The sequence below is a fragment of the Rhopalosiphum padi genome, chromosome 3, assembly GCF_020882245.1.
Source record: "Rhopalosiphum padi isolate XX-2018 chromosome 3, ASM2088224v1, whole genome shotgun sequence".
Lineage (NCBI taxonomy): Eukaryota > Metazoa > Arthropoda > Insecta > Hemiptera > Aphididae > Rhopalosiphum > Rhopalosiphum padi.
Genome location: NC_083599.1, coordinates 79,450,483 through 79,472,206, shown reverse-complemented (window position 1 = coordinate 79,472,206; position 21,724 = coordinate 79,450,483). Strand labels below are relative to the sequence as shown.

Genomic DNA, 21,724 nt, shown 5'->3' with positions numbered 1-21,724 from the left:
TTTGGACGTCATCAATATTATCTATACCTATAATCCAAATACTGTAAATTATGTTTTGTTTTATTTAAAATATCATATCTGTAAAAGTTCATATCACGTTATTCAATTTTTTTTTATTTATTTATTTATTGTTCCAAAACTTTCAAGTGTTTTCAAAAATATCTTACAACTGCTTACTAAAACAATTCTCCAACACTTGTAGAATTTTAAACAAAATTTAATTTGGTTGAATTGGAAAAACCTTCACTTTTTAAATTGATTAATCCTGATTAGCTTTTAGTTACTTGAGAACAATTTTTTAATCCGTTTATACACAATTCACAATTAGATTTTTTAACTCAAACGTCTAGCTAAATATCTAAGGAAAAATTATTATTATTTAAATGTTCTGTAATTAATAAGAAATAATGAGTTTAATTACCCCCATAAATAATATAAATCACAATCAAATACTGAACTTTTTGTATAATCATGTTCTATAAAAATATCTTCACAATCCTATTCTTCAACTAAAGACTCCAATTTTTTCACTTTGTAATGATTCATCCAACATATTCTTTAAATATGTTATTTCAAATATATGTTTTTGCCTTTTTGGTCTACAATTAAAAATTATTATTTATAGAAATCCATCATTAAATATTATACGTATAGGTGCCTACACTAGTTGTACAATTTCCACCTTTGGCTTCAATAAGAAATGTGCTGTTAACGTTCGATATAACTGAATTAATGTAACCGTTGATGAATGGTCGTTTGATTTATATCTTACTTCTAAATTATCTTAATTCATCTTAGCAGTTAATAAATATGCAAATTTACATTCATTTAGTAGATATTGAAAAAGTTGAATTGTTGACTTTATAGTTACTCCCAGTGCCGGATCTAGTATATTTTTTACCCGGGGCAAAGTATAAAATTAGCGACCCCCCCCCCTTTGTTATGCCCAAAATTATATTTATGTACCAGTTAAACTCTAAAAAAAAAATCAAAGCAAATAAAAGAAAAAAATATTTATTAGAAAAAATATGTATTAAATAAAAAACTTTAAATACAAATGATTACAAACTAATACATGAAAATAATCATTATACAATAATCAAATAATTTATCATTAAATTTTGGTTTTTCTTGCTTTTCTGGCGGCAAAATCGTTAATTATATCGTCATAATCTAAATTTTTGGCAATTTGATTTTCGATTGAAATAATTGAAAGATGGTTGAGTCTGTCTTGATTTGTTGAAGATCTAAGATAGGATTTGATTAATTTTAACATACTAAAAATTCGTTCGCAAGATGCTGAAGTTAAAGGTAAAGTCAAAAATATTTGATATGCTATTGAAATATTGGGATATGCATCTTTTAGATTATTTTTATAAATAAAATTTATTATTTCATAACAATTTCCATATAGTAGTGTGTTGCAAAAGTAAGTTGTTTAAAACTTCCAATTTCGTATATAAATTCAATTTTATTTAAGTCTCTTTCATACTTATTACATAGGTCAATTGAATGTTTTTTACATCCTTTAATGACATTTTAAACAACATCTTACCATCTAAAAATGAAAATGTAGATTCAATATTTTCCATTGACTCAAAACAATATCTTAATCCTGATAAAATATTATCTATAGCAGATTTGATTAAAATGTTGAATTTTTGTTTTTCACTTAAAGTTATTATTTCATCTTCGGCAAGCTCACCAGCCATCTTTTTTTTCTTACGACGTCTACTAGTTTGATACTCAGTTACAATACCTAAAATTTCAGCTTTTTTTTCTGCTTCAATATATATTTCATCAATTCCATCTTCTCTAAATTTTTCAAAAAATTGTATCAAGCTACGTAAATGTGCAACAGCCATATCAATCGTTATTTTTGAACTTTGCAATATTATGTTTACTCGATCAATTGTACTAAGAATTTTGTCCCACGTGATTAGCATACATATAAATAAAAATTTATTTATTGCTTTTAACAAGTTTTTAGCATCAAATTTAGCTTCAGCAGATAATGTTTCTTCATTTAGTAAACCAAACACTTAAATGACCTTAGAATCTTAGATAGTTGTAAGTTTAATGCTCTAACTGCTTTCTGTTTTGAAGACCACCTTGTAGTACTGTAACCCTTTAAAGATAATTGAAGATTGCCCATTAAAATATCCCATCTTTGGGTGGAACTAGAAAAAAAATTAAATAATTTTTGTATAATTCAAAAAAATGATTCTATTTCAGGTATTGATTTTGTTGCGTTTACCCCGATTAAATTTAAACAATGCGCAGAACATGGAATAAAAACTGCTAAATCATTTTTTGAAAGTATTTTAGCTTGCACGCCTTTTGATTTTCCAGCCATATTTGCTCTATTATCATAAGACTGACCTCGACAGTCGTCTAAACTCAAATCATTTTGTAATATACTGTTTATAATATCTTCGGATAACGCTTCACCAGTTTTTTTGTAAACACGAATAAATCCAAGAAAACTTTCAACTATTTCACACCTGTTTTCATTAGCGACTACATAACGAATCATTTTTGACATTTGTTCTTCATGAGATGTATCTGGTGTGCAGTCAAAAATAATAGAATAGTATTTAGTACTTTTTATTTTACTAATTATTTCCCTTTTTGTTTTATCTGATATAATTTTAAGAAATTCATTCTGAATACCATGCGAAAAATACGTTAAACCTCCTTTTTTATGGCGCTCAAGGTGTTCTTTTAACGGTTCATTATAGTGTGAAATTAAATTTATTAGATTTAAAAATTTACCACTTTGATTAGATTTTCCAATATTTTCAACAAGTTCATCATTTCCTCGAAATGCACTTCCTTGATGTTTTGATCACGATTATATCCTGTATATATATAGGTAATAAAATAATATAGTATTTATATAAGTGATATTTATTATTTATTTCGTATTTTAAATTTTTATCAACGTTACCAAAAAGTATTGATAATTTTTTCGCCAATTCTTGTCTAAATTAATATACCACGGTTGTAGTAATACACTGAGATCACACTACCACGGAATACCATCTACATCTGTCATATCATCAAAATGATTGTGGAGGTAGCCGCGTTATGAATGTTATGATTGCGTTTGCCTCCAACTATGCACATTATCGTAGTATTATTATCAAGTCACTAAAATTGTTCAAGATATAATATTATTATTATCTATCGCGTTATTCCGAGACTAAGTTCGACGACCTTTGTATAGATTAAGCTCGGCAAGTTCAACAGTCGGCCCCCCCTCTCTTGCCTATAAGACAACCGTGGACATCCACCTACGCACAGTACGTACTGTTCTTCCGCGACCGTCGTACGAGACGTCGTCTTTGTCGCTTGTGCGGCGTTTTTCATTGTGGGCCATTTTGTGCCATTTTTGTGTCATTCGGTATCGTTGACGTAGTTTTATTAAAAAACATTTGCGGACCGTTTCTTTAATTATATCTCTTTTTTATATCCTGTCGTGCGGGATATCGCCACTGTTGTGCGTGGTGCGTGGGCGCATTTATTCGTGTCTTTTGTTGCAAGATCGCTGCATCGTCTAAGGTATTATTATTGTGTCGTTGTGCGGGACGTCGTCATTAATTTTCGTCTCGTCCCTTGCTCCATTACGAGTACGTGAAGTACGTAATAAAAATATCTCGCAAATTAGTGTGTCAATGACCTGGCGCCTGTCACCTAAAATAGAGTGATATCGGATCCAGTAATTAAACGCAGCAAGTCTGGTGGTCACACTGCGAGGGTATCAGTCGTCGGCGGAGATTAGCAGATTATTGGTATCGTTATTTTGTTTATATACTATCCGTGATAACAGTGATATCGATCACGTTCATTATTATTATTTATTATTGATTGTCTGTTATATTAATTTTCTATTTATTTTATTTGGGCGCCCGTATTTTTATTATAATATTGTGTCTGTGTATTTTATATGACGAGTGTTACAATATATTTTTATAGCACGACGGTGCATATAAATTAATAGTTTATTTGTTATAATATTGGTCACCCACTCCATGTACGATAGCTTATTATATAATCTGGGTTTTTTTTTAGCTTGCCATCCTAGGCTAACCGCCTTACGTAGGAGCCTGGTGGTACAAAAATGATAACTAAAGACGCCGAATTCTGATAATATACATATCAACATTCAAAATAATATGAAAATTGCTATAAAATATGAATGTTAGACGTTGGTTAATGCGAACTGTGAAGTACTGAAGTATTCTGAAGTGCTAAGTGTTTTGCACCCAATTTTTCTATACATTTTACAACTGTTTTGTTTATTATTTATTGATTTTTTTTTTTTTTTGTTTCGTTATGAAGAGAATAAATGATTATTTTACAACTAATAAATCTAATGAAAATATTTTAGTTCATGTCCTACTAAAAAAAGTGAAACATTAGAAAATGATGAAAAAAAACAAATTGATGATAATCAACATTAATGGTAGGTATAATTTTAATTTTCATATTTTAGTAGGTACCTATTTCAGATTTTTATTTTATTATACTATTATTTTTATGCCTTTTTACGTTTCAGAAGAATTAGATATTGGAAATTTGTTTGGATTAAATATAGATGACCATACTAAAGCTTCCTTGTTAAAACGTTCAAATGTGCCAGATGAACATTTTATCTACCCATTTTCTATTCAAACAAAAATGGTAAATAACTTAAGCGTTATTTAAGAAAAAATCACTTTGAACAATTTACATGGCTTGAATATTCAAGATCAAAAAATGGATTATTTTGTAAGTACTGTGTACTTTTCCTAACATCTAAGCATGGCGGTCGAAGGGGTACAGAAAAATTGAAACGACTTATTACTGAGCCGTTAAACCAGTTTGCCAAACTATTAGGAAAAGATGGGCTATTAGAAACACATCAAAATAATGACTATCATAAAAATTGTGTTCAATTTTCTTTCGATTTTCAAAAAACTTTTTCAAACCCAAATAAAGTTGTAATTAACATAATTGATACTGAACGTATGAAATAAATTAAAGAAAATAGAGAGCGCTTAGTACCAATTATTGAGAGTATCATGTTCTTAGGACGCCAAAATATTGCTTTAAGAGGACATAAAGATTATGGTATACTTTCTTCTGAACCTCATTCATCAGAAACTGTTATTAATGAAGGCAACTTCCGAGAAATTTTAAAGTTTAGAATTTTATCAGGTGACAAAACTCTTGAAAATCATTTAAAAAATAATAATGCAAAAGCAACTTATATAAGTCCCACAATTCAAAATGAATTAATAGAGTGTATTAGAAAAGGAATTATATTTAAAATCATTAAAGATACTGAACAGGCTAAGTACTACAGTATTATATTCGATGAAACAACTGATGTCTCAACAGTCTTTCAAATGAGTTTAAATATCAGATATATTTACTCGGGAAAAGTTTTTGAAAGATTTGTTACATTTATTGATTGTCATTCATCTATGGACAATGACAATGAAGACAGCGATGAAGTAGATTTAAACCAGATAGAACCAAAATTGACTGGAGAATTTTTTGGTGATATAGTTATACAAATGATGTCCAAACTTGGCTTAAAATTTGATAATTGTGTAGGTATTGCTACTGATGGCTGTGCAGTGATGGTTTCTACTATAGTTGGGGCTGTTCAGCGTATTCAGCAGTCAACAAAAAATGCAATTCATTGTCCTTGCAATAATCATGCTCTGAATCTATCAATTTCAAAGTCATCTACAGTTCAATCCATTCGTAACTGTATTGGTATCATGGAACAAGTTATATCTTTTTTTAACGCATCAGCTAAACGCAATTTCATTTTAAAAAAAATGCTCAAAAAACAATTTGTAAGTATTTGTCAGACCAGGTGGGTGGAAAGGCATGATAGTGTGTTGCATTTTAAAATGTCATTACCTGAGGTTATTAATGCACTTACATCTATATCAAAATGGGATGATATAGTATCATCTTCTAAAGCCAAAACCCTTTTGTTTTCAATTTCGAACTGTGAATTTATAATTTCTCTCTACTCATTATCATCTGTATTAGCTGTGACGTATCACGCAAGTAAGACACTACAAGGAAAAAACCAAGATATATTAACTTCTTCTGAAGTCATTGAAAATATAATTTCAATTCTTAAGAACAACCGTTCAGATTGTGATACTAACTTTCAAACTATTTTTAATGAATGCAAAGATCTGATGGAAGAACTAGATATAGATATAAAAATACCAAGGATTGCTGGTAAACAGAACAATAGATCAAATCCACTCAATGTAAATAGTTGTGAACAGTTTTACAAAATTACTATTTTCATTCCATTATTAGACGGTATTATTAATGACATGTGTAGAAGATTTGGAAATCATGAAAACCAGACACTTAAAGCTATAACCAAATTAGTTCCTAAGCATTTAGTAAAGTTGACGAACAACGAAAGGAAAGAAATATTTAATGAAATAAAAAATAAATATTCATTTTATAAAGATACCACAGATGTGCTGTTTGAGTCAGAAATAGAATTGTGGTATACCAAATGGATCCATTACAAAGGTGGTAATGGTCTACCATCAAATATCATAGAAGTAATTGATGAGTGTTCTGATATGATTTACTCTAATATTAGTTCTTTCCTTCACATTCTTGCTTCTTTGCCAATTAGTGTAGCAACTGCTGAACGCAGCTTTTCCACTTTGCGCAGGTAAAATCTTTAAGCTATTTATTTTTGTTAAATTTCCCTAATGCTTTATTACTAGACTTTAAACTACAAACTTTTAGAACTATAAATTACTGCTTCAATATTCTTCAGTTAAGACTATGTTATTTACTAAGATAATTATTAAACATTTATTTAGTAGTTAGTTATTCTTATTACTTATTATTCATAAATTATTCACTACTTATAATTAATAATTATGCATATTTATTTATATAATATATTATAAATAAATAAATTGCTTAAATTCGATTTTGCTTTTACGCTGTTGCATGATGCTTTGTTTTAGATTAAAAACTTGGTCAAGAGCAAAGATGGGTGAGGAACGACTAACTGGTTTGGCTTTATTAAATATCCATAGGGATATTGAAGTGGACGTTGAATCAATCATAGATCAATTTTCAAGAGTAAAAAATAGATCTATATTACTATGAAAATTGTTGTAAATATTTTTTTTCTGATTTGTTGTACTGCCGCGGTAAGAGTGTTACATGACTTTAGAATTTAATATAATATGTATATCATACATTTTTTTTATAACAGCAAATAAATGGTAAGCAATTAATTAAACATTAATATACGGTTAAAAATAATTAATGGAAACTTTTGAATTCCTCACAATATTTTGTGGACTTGTGGTGTATTACAATTTTTAAATAGCCCCTCCCCCTTGATTGAGCTCCAGCTACGCCACTGCTTCCTTCAGATGCTAAATGCATAATAATATCAACAATAGTTTTCAAAATTAATTTTCAATGATTTTCTTCAGTTTTTATTAGATTTTGTAATTCTTTATCAATACTCCCTTGTCCTGTATTTAATGATATTTTTAATGACTTTAAAGTACAAACATTTTGTCTATGAAGAACTGAATTTTCGTGTTCCAAAAATCTTTCTGAAGATTTTTTCCAATTTATAAAACCATCGGTTACCAATTTTGAATTTGATAGGTTTGTATTATTTGAATGATGAAAAAGTTTACATGGAACACAAAAAAGAGAATTTGTAGAAGTAGAATAAGTTAACCAAGTACAGCGACATGATTGTCAATTTGTAAGTTTCTTAATAAACCAATTGGGTGTAACAGACCTGCCTTCTCTTTCTGAATTTATAAATTTTAAATTTTCATTATAGTTTAATCTTGATTTTATTATGTATGACCTATGGGAATCTAAAAGTAAATTTGGCCATGAACTAGGGTCTTTGTAATCTAAAGTTGATGGTAAATTGTCAATGATGTTTTCAAAATTTTGTTCACTGTTTATTAAAACATTATCAGACCATTCAGACCCATCATTATATTCTGGTAATTTATTTTCTATAGTTTCAGTCTCTAGACCTTCAAGTTCTATTGAAACAATAAATTATGAACTGTTTTATTAAATTGTATCTATTATTTAATTTATATTATAAATATTATGCAAATAACAAACGTTAATATTATATTCAATATAAAGGCCAATGCTTTCTATACAGATATTGCCAACACGATGATAAAATACTTATTTAAGTATTATATTTACAATTTACTTTAAAAATATAAAACCTATTTCCAAATTTAATAAAACAAATGAATTTATAATTATCGTCTTAGTATTTAATTTTTGTTGAATATGGCAAAGGATATTCACCAAGAGAAATAAGAATATTACCATTAATACCATTAATTATATTGAGTTAGCCAAATTATTTTTTATTTATTTCATGATTCTTTAATATAACATTTAACTTAAAATAATTAACAAAAAAATATTAAAACTAAGATATAAAATATTTATTTTAATAAATTAAGAATAAACTATTTAATAATAAAAATAATTTACCTGTTTGTCTATTACCATCTTGAAGCCAAGTATTTAAAAATAATGCTGATTGTTTCTTCTCGAGTTTTTTTTCATCGGCCTTTTTCTTGAAAGCATAACCAGATAATTATTTTTTTGATTTTTTTATTTCATCCATAATAGTATAAATGTATAATACCAATATTATTAATGTATAGCAACAGTCGACAGTATCTTGACACAAACTAAATATGAATTTGATAGTTGTTACATGTCGAAGAAAAAATAATTTATCAGTATTGTTAATCGGATTTTAACATCATGTGTTATCTGATTATCGTAATTTATAGTTTGTAGATATGCTATTAGCAATAAAATATACTACAATGAGGCGCAGAAAATATATTTAGTAGACAAATAATTTCGATTGGGTTTTTAAGTTTTTCCCATTGTTGTTATAACCATAAAGTCAAATGGAAATAGAAATTGTAATTTGTATAATACTTTTATCATAAAATGAATAAAAACTATTAATATACATATAATATATACACAACTTATTTTGTAATTTGGCGCGCCCCGACCAAAACTTCCGGGGCAAGTGCCCCGGTTCGCCCCCTCCCTAGATCCGGCGCTGGTTACTCCAAGTCCTTCAGATATTTGACGTATTAAAATTAATTATCTTTTATCAGCTCTTGATTCACATCTATTTCCCAAGAATCTTACCATTCCATCGCTTTATTTAGAATCTACGATTGTTAAATAAAAAAGTCAAGAAATTATTTACACTCTTTTACAACACACATTTTACATAAATAGTTTTTCAAAAATAAAACATACCTGTTACAAAAGCTTAAATATACTAAAATAAGAGAAAATATTACACAACATTTTGTTTCATTTTTGTACCATTTAGCGCGTCAAATAAATAATTTAAAAGCAGAGTAAACTGTTTTGTTTCTTTAGAGTTTTTAAAAAGTTCATTTTCCCTATTTCTATAAAAGCTGATTCCGACAGTCATAGACTTGCTAAATATCTGAACAATTCAATGAAGTTTAAAAAAGTATTTTTTTTTAATATCGTACTTAATTATAAAATATTCTGTTATTTTTATTTAGCTGTGTTGCAAACTTGACCTTCATTTTAATTAAATTGTTTAAAATAACAAAGTATTTGTTTATTTTAGGGCATACTTGTATTATCCTATTTTTTTCTAATTTAAATATTGAATGATAATATTCCCATTTTATAGATGATTTTGATGAATAAATCTGAAAGTGAGATAGTTTTCTATTGTTTGTAGTTTTTTTTATACATCTACCCTGTTTAAATTTTAGCTTGTCCTTAAAATGTTTTGATCGTGCAGGCGATTTCTTGTTGTTTTAATAATATGTGGAGCATTGCTAAAGATAAATATTTTATGTTGGTCAATCAACGGATTTAAAAAGTAATTATTTAGTTGTCCCATTTTTCCACTGATGCTTAGTTCATCTAGTTCATAGCACATCGTCCTATTTGAAGAAGCACCATCAGTAGTCAAACTTATTACTTCTACATTTTCATCTTCTTATAGCATTATTGCCTTTAAAACTAATTTAGTCAAATCAATACCTAGGTAATACAAATATTTTAATAAAAAAACATAATATATTTTTATTTTAGATGAGATATTTAAAACACCTTTCACTGAACCCTTGGAGGTAAATACCGCCACTGGTTGGGTAAAATTATCAGCAAGACTTCTCCACATAAATACCAAAACATGGCCTTTACACCTTCTCGATTTGGTATCTCTCCACCAAAATCTTCCAAGTATGTGTAAGTTAATATGCGACTATTAACTGAAATACTGAAATACTTGAATATACTGAATTAACTTCATCTACTAACAAAACTCCATTCTCTTATAAAACTTAGTCAAAACCACAATAATTTTTGAATGCTAATAAATACTTTCTAATAGTATTGACACATGGTAGTATATTTTGCTCTCTAAGAAATTTGTAACTACAGGGACTTCTGTAAATTAATTACGAATTGCGAATTTCTGCCGCAATATATTATAGTGAAATTGTCGAAACTGTAAGTAAAAATGACAAACAATTCTCAACAAAAATAAAAGATTTCAAAAATATTAACCGGCGAAAAGGAGAATCTAGGTTTGGATATATCAGAAGATTTAATCAGTAGTGACATAACGTATTTCAAGTTTGTCCCAATACCATCATCAGACGTAGAACGCTCGTTTTCTTTATATAAAACTTTGTTGGCAATAACAACTGTAAAGGTATAACATGTATAATTTTAAATAGAAACTTATTCTATTCTAAGCATATATTTTTTTATAGATCTTGTATACGATGAAGATCAAGACTAGTCAAGCCCAATAAGTCATATACTCTTGCAAGCATACCAATTTGTAATATTACCAATATTTTAACTAAAATTAATAAAAAAATAAGAATAAAAGTTAAATTTTAATAATTTTTAGAACATATTTTTAAGTTCATTAAATTCACAGCCTTGGTAATGAATAATAATAAAGTGTATAATTAAAATTTTTTATATCTATTATACTCTGAAAAATTATGTCACCATTTTAAATTGATCATATAATAGATTAACAATAGACAGTTATAGATATTAAAACGGTTGTTGGTCAGTAAAATAAATATTTTTTTAAATCCGATATTTAATTGTATTGTATTAAAATACATAATTATTAATAATTAGTAAAGCTTTAATTTTTATCTCATACTTAACTACTAAAGTAGTTTTTAAAATAGTTTTTGGAAATCACAAATAATACGTTGGGTTACTTAAAATATGAGAAGTATAACGATTACAATAATACAAAAACACATAATTGAAAAATATCTTAAATATAGATACTGTCTGTATACCTACTAGCTATTTGAGACAAATAATCTCATACTCGGTTACTATAGAAACAAACAGATCGACAACGAATAAACATTTTATCAAATTTTTATGAACAGAACCAATTAAAATCTCTGTAAATTTTAATTTATATTAAATTGTTTACACTAAATCAACAATGACAAGTACAAATCAATACGAAAAACTTTTGCTGGAGGCGTGGGAAAGGTGCACGGACGACAATATTTTGCGTGAGTCGGCAACGTACAAATGTGCAAGACAAACGTTGGCAAAATTGACGTGCTCTAGTCGACGAAGTGATGACGAACTGAGTCAATTGAAGTTGTTAATTTGTACACTAAGATCCGGCGAAAAAGTCTGTTGTACCAAAGAAGAATCCGAAGATAACAAAACATGTTGTCAGAAAGAGCGTTTAAAAGACGAACAACTGGGTTGCACGGAAGAACGGCAGCCAAACAAATGTTGTTTACAAAATGAGCTTCCAAATGAAGACGAAATGTGTGGATTGTTCTTTTCCAATAATAACGAAAAACCGGAACAAGTTATCTACCCGCAGCTGCCTGTTCCAGACACTGAGGCTGATTGCATACTTAAGTCGGCACTAGTAACTGTAGAAGAGAACGTCAGTATGCAACAGTTCTTTCGAGACGTGGCTGTGAATACTTGTGACCGCGGTGATTTGTTAATGCGTGTCACAAGCGACGTTTTGACAGATTTTCGGTCTTTTGTAGACAATGTCTTTAGCAACCGTGTGACACAGATTGGTATGGTGCTGGCCCGTGAGCACATGTTCATACGTGACCGGTATGCGGAGCTTGAGTCCCGGACGTTGAATCGGGCCCAGTTATCGGTGTTTCACGTCAAGGAAGTGATGCCCACGTTTGACTGGCAGAGATATTCTACGGAACCAGGTTATATCAAGTCTGTAGTAGTGTCAGGATGTCTGCAAAATGCCCGGTCGGAAGACACTGATGGTGAAGACATCGGGGGAAAGGCGCTGCTCTACCAACTTAACTGGCTCCGTTCCGAAAATGACAGGGCCGACGGCGAGAACCACTGTCTCCACGAACGACACGCAAAACTTACGGCTGAACTTTCCACTATCAATGGCAATATATCAACAGTTCAGTGTCGGGCAGCCAACGACATAGCCTGTTTATCAGATCAGCTAGAAAAACTTCGAACTAAGTCGTGTGAACAGATGGCTATTATTGATAAGCTTATGGAAGACATACAAATATCTATTCAAAATACCAAAAAAGGGTCAAAAAGTGTGGCAGTGTCATTACGACGTTGTATTTGATTCACTCGTGACTCTAACAACGCAGTGAGATTCAACTGGATTGATTTAACGCCACTGGTCCATGTGAAGTTTTCCAGAACGTACTTGTTGATAATTTTATTTTCAAAATTAATAAGTTTATAAATAACACCATAGCTTATGATTTTATATTAATATTAAAAATAATTGATGTTCATAGGATTTTGTGTCAGGTGAAGCATACATTTTTAACCGGCCATGAAAAATATGTGAATTTATATTATCATATAATGTTTTATAAGTTGAAGTGTTTCATATATCTAGGTTAGGTACACGTGCTATATAAATGAAAAATAAAATACGGTTTTTACTTCAGTGTCTTATTACCATTGATTAGGTACGGTGAGTCAAAAAAGTCTCCGTAAACGGTTGATGGCTGTAGCCATTTTCCTCCACTGTCTATTTTACTGCAAAAAACCATTTTGACCATTTCCTTCCAATAAGGAATTATGAATAAAAATAACGTTTATGTTTCACACAAATAAAATAAATATCAAAAATATAAAAGCATATTTTCCTCCAATTATTAATTTAGAAGAAAAATAGGTAGTTTAAGGAAAATTAAATGATTAACAAAAATTAAATTATAAGTCATATTATACGTATTATATTTTAAGTAGTTATATTAATTTTTAATAACTTAATTAGAGGTACTATACTCCTATCTATACTCCGCGCCACGAGAGAACGACATAACAACTTGTCCATCGCTGCCACTGGATAGACCGTGGGGCTCGGGCAGTTGGACCCCGTGATAAGAAATTATAGGTGATAACAGAAATTAAAAGTTCGAACACTAACCTCAAATCGCAAAAATTCAAATTAATACCAACTATTCAACATTGTAAATAATTCTACTACGATTTTTGAGTATATAAATTTCTCAGCCTGGTCCCCAGAACCAGATACATTATTTATCCGTCGGTTGAAATTTTAAATTAGTAAATAACCGTTATTTTAACAAATTTAACGGTCATTTTACGTTTGCCACTTCTGGCTGGAGGTTGGTGCTTTTTTCAACATGTTAACGTAAGTAAAACTTGAATTTTTTAATTTTCCCCTTAATCATAAGTTCTTACATGAATTGTTTGCAATGTATCTGAATGTTTATTAGATATTAAATATTAATTTATAGCAGGTGCACTCCTGATTAATAATATTTTTCGATTAGCAAGTACTACATTTAAGTTTTTACACGTTTTTGTGAAAACAATTTCAACGTTATTATTTATTTGTATTTTTTACATTGACAGTTTATATATCACTACACTTATAAAGTAAATAATTTGCTTATTATTACAATGCAAATAATTTAATACTTAAAAAATTACAATTAATATACTTCCATTTTATATTTATTAATAAAATCATCATGTGCTGTTTTAGAACTATTTTCTTTTTTATGTTTGCAACTACTTTCTCAATAGGTATGTAAATTGAACAATTCACTAAACCGTTACTGTAACATACTTGTTTTTAATGTGTTGCATACTTAAAAAGAATATGTTCACATGTTGCAGAACTTAATTAAATTGTTACTATTACTAAAAATTTTAAATAATTTGTTTAAGTTATTAAAAGCTTCTTTTTTAATAAAAACGTTAAATAAAAAAAATGATTTTTTAACAATAACACTTTTATAACAGTTATTTGAAGGAAAATGTTTTATTTTAAATTAGTAATTTGGAAAATGCATTGCTATTTAAATCAAATTTAAAGAATAAATGTGTTGGACAATGTTGACAAACCTAGATGATGTATACAATTATTAGTGATTTAAAAACTAAATTGTAAACACTGTCCTTAATTATTGTTGTTTAATGATTTTAATTGTTGAATGTTAATTAAATAATAAATTATTTATTAATAATCGCAAACTTATACAAACATCTAATAACCAGTTGTTTTCGGATATAAAATATTTTTAAGCATAATATGGTACAACTATTATAAAAACCACAACAAATGTATCCAAGTATGTGAAGACATTTTTTCTTAGAAGTATAATTATTTTAATAATGGTATAGGTTATAGGTATTATGTCATTGAGTGAGTTACTTTTGAACTCATTGTCTAAAATCTATTAAATAACAATTACTTAGTTATTCAAAGTTGTAATTTATATGACAGAAGTTTCAGTTAAATTTTTTATTGTTATATTGTACATTAATTAATATATTTTATAACATTGGTGCAACATGTATTAATTTTTATCAGAGCACCACTACAAATGAAATATGATGAGTATACAAAAATCAACTAACTATGGTAATAATATGATACAAAACTTTTATTTTTAGTTTTCTATCACGGTAGTCAGAATGCCACGGATAATTACTTAGTATTAAATATTACTATAACTATTAAGTATTATGTGTACAATTAATTATTTGAAATCAATTTTTCACTTAATTTTTCTATTGTCACTATCTAAGTTAAATACGAGTGTTTTGAGCCATAGTACCTTCAATAGAATTTTCCAGATTATTACAAGATTTAAAATATTTTTAATTTTTTATAATTACAGATTTTAAAATACTGAATGCTGCATAAAAATCTTCTAAATATATTTAATGCAGTAAGAACCATGGATCTTGTTGTGATGGCTGTTTTGATGACACATGCTGCAATATTTAACTTAACCATAACTTTTGTATTCAACAGTTACACATATTTTATAGATAAAGTGTAAAACTATTTTGAGATAGTTAGATAAAGAATGGTTTTTTAAACTCCACAATATAATATATTTTTATATAAATATTTAATACTGTCCGAAAATTTGATGACAGTGATGATTAAAATTTAATTTTTGTTCAGTTTGGAAGAATGTGTGACATTGCCTATTTTTTGATTTTTATCAATTAACTTTAACCTTATGCTAAATTAATAATTTATTAATTATGGAGAACACCAAAAATAATTTTAATTTATCTCTATTTTAATTACCTAAATTATGTATGTTTTTAATTGAAACAATTTCAATATTTAATTATTAATATATTATGTTAAAAATTATTAATATTATGAAAGTAAAATGTAAATCTAACCAAATAATAATTTAAATTAGATATTTTATCATATTTATGAAACTAATTTAAATTAAATTTTTTTATTTAGACCTCTCTGCAATTTACCTGTCATTTACCTGCACTTCAACTGCTGTTTACCTGCTATTTACCTACGGACTCAACTGCAATTTACCAGCCAGTAAAAAAAAAAACGGTTTTTTTTAAGACCAACTCAATTATATTTATAATTTATATTTTTTGTATTTAATATTAGTTTTTATCAAGTTTTTTTTCAGCAAAGATTTTTTAGAATGGCACTGATGGATCACACCTACGTCATCCCCGCAAATCAAGAAGAAGTTGGTGTCCCAAACATCCACCTTCTGGATCACACCTACGTCCAACAATTGCCTGTGGTTCAGATGATTCAAGCACAAGAAGAAAATGGAGAAGAAGCACAAGCTCAAGAAGAAGCACAAGTCCAAGATGAAGAAGCACAAGACGAAGAAGCACAAGCCCAAGATGAAGAAGCACAAAACGAAGAAGCACAAGCCCAAGATGAAGAAGCACAAAACGAAGAAGCAAAACCACAAGACGAAGAAGCACAAGACGAAGAGGAAGAAGAAGCACCAGCTCAAAATGAAGATGAAGAAGAAGAAGCTGCACCAAGGACATATAGGATAATTCCCGGCATTCGACTCAACTCAAAATTTTATGTGGACAATTTTGGATATAAATATTATTAAAAAAAGTCAACCGTCCTATATGTCATGGTACAGCATCCATCAGTAGAAATGAGATGGACAACCACATTTTGATTGTAAATCCACACAATCATCAGCCGGATGACATTGATTTAAATGTACCATTCCTGAGGAATGCTCTTGGTGAGAGAGCTGTTGATAGGACTATCACAACAACATCAATTCGAGGTCTATATAATAGTGAAATAATTAGGTAAGTTATTTGACTTAATTGTAGGGGTGAAATACAAATATATACATTTTTCTAATTATATGATAATTTTTTTATACTTTTGGCAGGCATCCCGAAGCTGCCATTCGCTATACATTCCTCCAATCACAATCGAGGGCAAAAAAGATGAGACAGTCAAGGCGCCCTCGATTACCTCAGGACCTGCACGACCTTTCAGAAATGTTGAGAGACCCCCGGAACACAAATTATGCTTCAACATTTCAAATTCCTTCAACTCCATTTTTCAATCAAGAATTGATTGTAAATGGAGTAAGTGTTGGAATTATTTTTGCAAATATTTCTGCAATTGAAAGGTATCGTGAACAGTTGGCTACAGTAGAGATGGTTGGAATAGACGGTACCTATAAGACGCTTCCTCAGGTGCCAGGGGACTTGCGATCTTTCTTGACATTTCAAATACTCTACAAAAATGTGGTAAGCAATTTCTTCTAGTGATATTCGTTATTACTGTTATCAGCAATATAAAGGTCTAAATATTTTTTTCTTTTACAATTTAGGCATTTCCAATGGTCTATGTTCTTTTGGGAAGTGAGACAGAAGATACATACTCTGCGTTATTCGCCGTGATACGCAATATTCTACCATTAAATTATGATAGAATCCGGTTTGTTACTGATTATGAGCGTGCTCTTATGAATGCTGTCCGACAAATCTTCCCGAACAGTGATTTGCTATGTTGTTGGTTCCATTATACTCAGGTAATACAAAAACATTTTGTTATGATGACCATACCTGCCAGATATTTATTTGAAATTTATATGAATGTTACAGTCAGTTGTTAGATATTGTCACCGAAAGGTGAATGGTGTCTTGAACTTGGTAAAGAGGCATGAAGTGGCAGCTCGTATTTTCAGAATGGTAAATTTGAGTTTCTTTTACAAGTAAATATTGTTGTATTCAATTGTATTTTATATTTCAGGTACTAGCATTGCCTCATCTACCGGCTGAAAGGGGTAATCCGGGGTGCCCTAATTTTTGTATGGAAGATGGCTTCCATACAATTGTCGACTACTCCTCACAATTTCCTGAAATTCATGAGGTTATGAGTCACTTCTTGATGGACTACATTTTCAATTATTGGTTTTTGCAAATTGGTCCACGGCACTTGAGCGTTTTTGGTCAAGATCACAGGACCAACAACTACTTGGAATCCTTCCACTCAACGTTGCTCACCCAAATTGGACGCCACCCTAATATTTGGGATTTTCTTCGTGAGTCATATTTGTTGCACTTGATCGTACTGTGGTCTCTATGTTGCATTATCCCATAAATGTTTGTGTTGTATGTAATATATGTTATGTGTTTTATGTAATATATGTTATGTGTTTTATGTAATATATGTTATGTGTTTTATGTTATATATTTTATGTGTTTTATGTTTTATGTTTGTGTTATTGTTAGGTACATGTTTAACATAATCAACAGTGTAACGACAGTTCTTGAGAACAAAATTAGTAAGTTCCATCAATATTTGTATTTAATATAATATATATTTTTTTTTCTATTTGCTCTACTTATTTATTATTACCTTCGCAAGCTTAACCTGGTGTTGTAAAATTTGAATAATTCCCTTATAACTTATTAGTATTGAATCATTGTTAAAATAGCTTAGTTTGTAAATGTATCATTATAAATTTTAGTAGTTGTGTGGTGAATATTTGTGCTTTGTTAATGGTATGCATGTTACCATGCTTGTTGTTAAATAGGTATCACTTTTAATAGTACCTCCAGCATGAAAAATTATTTTAAATTATTATTATTGTCAACAATATTATATTTATTTTTTAAATAATAATTGTTTATATTTATATTTTTAACAGAAAGGCTGATTATTGTGGAAAATCAGTTCTTTGTAGAATTTCAACAGCGCACCAATAACCTCATGGTAATTGTTTAATTAATTTTAATTTTTTGAACAAACATAATTGTTGTTTTGGTTGTTATTGAATAATATCAATTATATTTACTTTTTTAGATCAGAGATGGCACTTCCAGATCTGAAAGAGAAAACACAACAAGGATCATCAGAGAATCTGTACAGCAACTGAACAGAGACGGTGATCTATTGATGTTTTTGAGGAGGACTGGTCACCGAAACGATGGCTATGTTCGACAACAAATTGGACCTTATCCTTGAGTACATTGTAAATACTGTACGTATTGTATTTAATTTAAATTTAATTTTCTACTTGTCCGCTTAGGAAAAATAAATCTACTAGGTAATTAATTGTACTTATGATTGTAGGAGGTCTATCATTGTTGATGTCCGGAGTAATTTAACAGCCTATATTTGTCACTAACCGATCTACACACACAAACACATATACATATATACACACCTTACACATCATTACATCTCATAGCTAGCTAGTATTTGCGCGGCGAACCCAACCACTACTAGTTGAGTTATAACACTATTACACATAAAACATGCAGATCGGTTGGTGTGTAATATGGTGTGTGTTAACATCTTTAAGCCGGGGTGCGTGATCTACCATAGTTCCTGTTAAATAGTTGAAAATGTAAGTGCTATAATACAAATATAATTTGTTGTAAATATATTATCGATTTATATGCTTATCCATTTAAAAAGTTAAATTAATTTATGCGTTATTGTTAAATGTATATTTCTAGAGTGATTGTGTATTAATAAGAACACCACAATGTAATTCATACAATATTTACTTAACTGTCATAAAATCAGAAGACCTCAATGAATTTAAAAAGGTATATTTGCATATCTCTCTCATATGAATAGTTTTTCCTGGTATTTTAGTATTTATTTTTTACACAAAAAGGTATTAAATAAGGTACCTAATAATTTGAATAAACTTAAAACTCATTAAAACAACTGCACCTAATTAATTTATACATTATTTTTTAGGGTGATTCACATTTAGAAAGAACAACTAAATCAACTAAAAATCTTCATGGTTCTGCAGTATTCTTATCTGAGGTGATATGTATATAAAAATAATTTTTTATAATATGAATAATACATTAATATTTTTGCGACTGTGTTCACTTTAGGAATGTATGATTTATTCATTCAATTAATGGGTAGTTTCTGGTAGAGCCCTGACAAACAGAAGAATGTGAAGTGAGTTGTTTGTTAGTAGAGATTTAAATAAATTGCAGAATTATACAATATACCCTATGAGTTTTCTAAAAAAATTATTTTTGATTTCAGATACCTCTCATTTTATAATAATTGTCAGAAATAAACTTCACAATAAGAAGCTTCTTAGAGTAATTATAAAAATATATTAATAAATTTCCAATATTTATTCATTTTTACATTTCTGATTTATATAAATTATTATAAGGTCTCACTAAAATCAGCCTCTTATAAACTTGATTTTTATTATGTAGTACACAAGTTAAATGACTGTCAAGCTTACTACACAAGTAAAATAAAATATAAATAAATAATATTTTATAATAAGATCAAATTACAACACATCATGTTATTTAAATAAATTGATTACTTTTCTAGGATTTTACAGAGAATTTTAATTCAGTATTTGATGCTTTGAGTCGCAGGTATCCAGCGAAGAAACGTATCTGAAGCAGTAATAAAGATAAGTTTTGTTCAACTATATTTTTATAAACAACAATCATTTTACTTATTTTTACCTGACATCACAATGTTGTATCTCACTGTATCTTGTTTATTAGATTTTAGAGAAAACTATTTCTTGGCTGAATTATTGGAAAATCCTTGTTGTATGGGTTACGTGTCACTATGAATTCAACAAATTATTTATTGCAAACTTGTAATTTGAAATATGTGTCAAACAAACAAGATGAACTAATATTCTTTGGAGGTGGTGAAAGAACTTGAACAATTGTTATAAATTTGTATTATTAATGTTTATACTTTTAATTATAGCAGTTTTTCGGTACAATATGCCAATCTATTGGTCCAAATGATCATCCATCTTGCAAGTCTACAAACTTCTGATCGTATACATCATCGTATTACATAGTAATAAAACCACCTAAGAAAAGAAACTGCCAAATTCTTAAAATATTATATTACAATGAAAATTAAACAATTTATATTAGAACCAAACAAAAAAGTTGTTAGTTGGTGTAAATCTAATCTAACTATTTAAGAACTTTATTTAATTGTTATAAGTAAAATATTATACTTTTTTTTTTTTTAAATAATGATAGTTATTATAACTAAAATTGTATAATTAATAAACTAACATGTCTTATTACATTGTATTGAAAATATGATTTGAAAATTTAAAAGTATTGTGCTATTTTTATTGATATTAAATGTAAATGTCTATAAAAAAAACTGTGTTGAAGTATTTTTAGATTACAATATGAACTGTTTATGAGAAATTTTCAATCTTTGGGTACAAAAATTTAACTATTCATAATTTTTAACTACAATCAATTTGAACTTGAAATATTCATAAAAATGTATAGGCTAAATATGAAATGTCGCATACCAAAATGTTCAGGAAAGCCATTTAAAGTTTTACTATTTTTCAAATATAAGTTATTTTTAGTAGAATTAGAATGTACTTATTACAATGGCAATTGTTATTATATTTTGCTACAGTCCAAAATTTAATTTATCAGTTTTGCCAAATAGTGTATGTCCGGTTAAAATAAAGACTCATGTTAATATATCTGTTCAAAACAATTGTGTGCCACATCTAGTTTTCTTAATTGGACATATAAAACCAATTTTTGAATAAGTGGACATATTATTTTAGCATTTTTAATCTGTGTCTTGATTTTATTTCAAAAGTATTAGTGATTATATGATTAAATAGTCTGGCTATCTCAAATTTTCCATCATCAATAGAAGGGGTTTATATAGGCAAATTCTATACAATTTAATTATTCTTTAGTTATAAAATATTGGTTGATTCTTCTATTATTATAATATCTTTATGATACATTTTATTTTTTAAATTATTTTATCAAACAGTAAATTTAATAATGAACGCATTGTGTATTTTATTAT

The 21,724-nt window shown here is 28.5% G+C and overlaps 2 protein-coding genes and 1 pseudogene across 2 annotated transcripts; 2 read left to right on the top strand and 1 right to left on the bottom strand.

Annotated features, from left to right (window-relative positions):
• The first annotated feature begins 5,066 nt into the window (after nt 1–5,066).
• Nucleotides 5,067–7,158, top strand: LOC132925988 (zinc finger MYM-type protein 1-like). Its single transcript, XM_060990342.1, has 2 exons — nt 5,067–6,709; nt 7,014–7,158. The coding sequence occupies exons 1-2, from the start codon at nt 5,067–5,069 to the stop codon at nt 7,156–7,158; spliced, it is 1,788 nt and encodes a 595-aa protein (XP_060846325.1).
• Nucleotides 7,159–7,770: 612 nt separating this feature from the next.
• On the bottom strand, nt 7,771–11,438 carry LOC132925987 (uncharacterized; annotated as a pseudogene).
• A 2,070-nt stretch (nt 11,439–13,508) lies between these two features.
• On the top strand, nt 13,509–21,022 carry LOC132927769 (uncharacterized). The gene is given in 15 exon segments (XM_060992362.1): nt 13,509–13,756; nt 15,848–16,479; nt 16,482–16,695; nt 16,782–17,148; nt 17,232–17,432; nt 17,506–17,592; nt 17,654–17,945; nt 18,555–18,619; nt 18,710–18,887; nt 18,980–19,256; nt 19,369–19,461; nt 19,619–19,834; nt 19,925–19,983; nt 20,231–20,561; nt 20,630–21,022. Coding segments are annotated over 8 exon segments (1,818 nt in total). The 5' UTR covers nt 13,509–13,756; nt 15,848–16,049; the 3' UTR covers nt 18,872–18,887; nt 18,980–19,256; nt 19,369–19,461; nt 19,619–19,834; nt 19,925–19,983; nt 20,231–20,561; nt 20,630–21,022.
• The last annotated feature ends 702 nt before the right edge of the window (nt 21,023–21,724 follow it).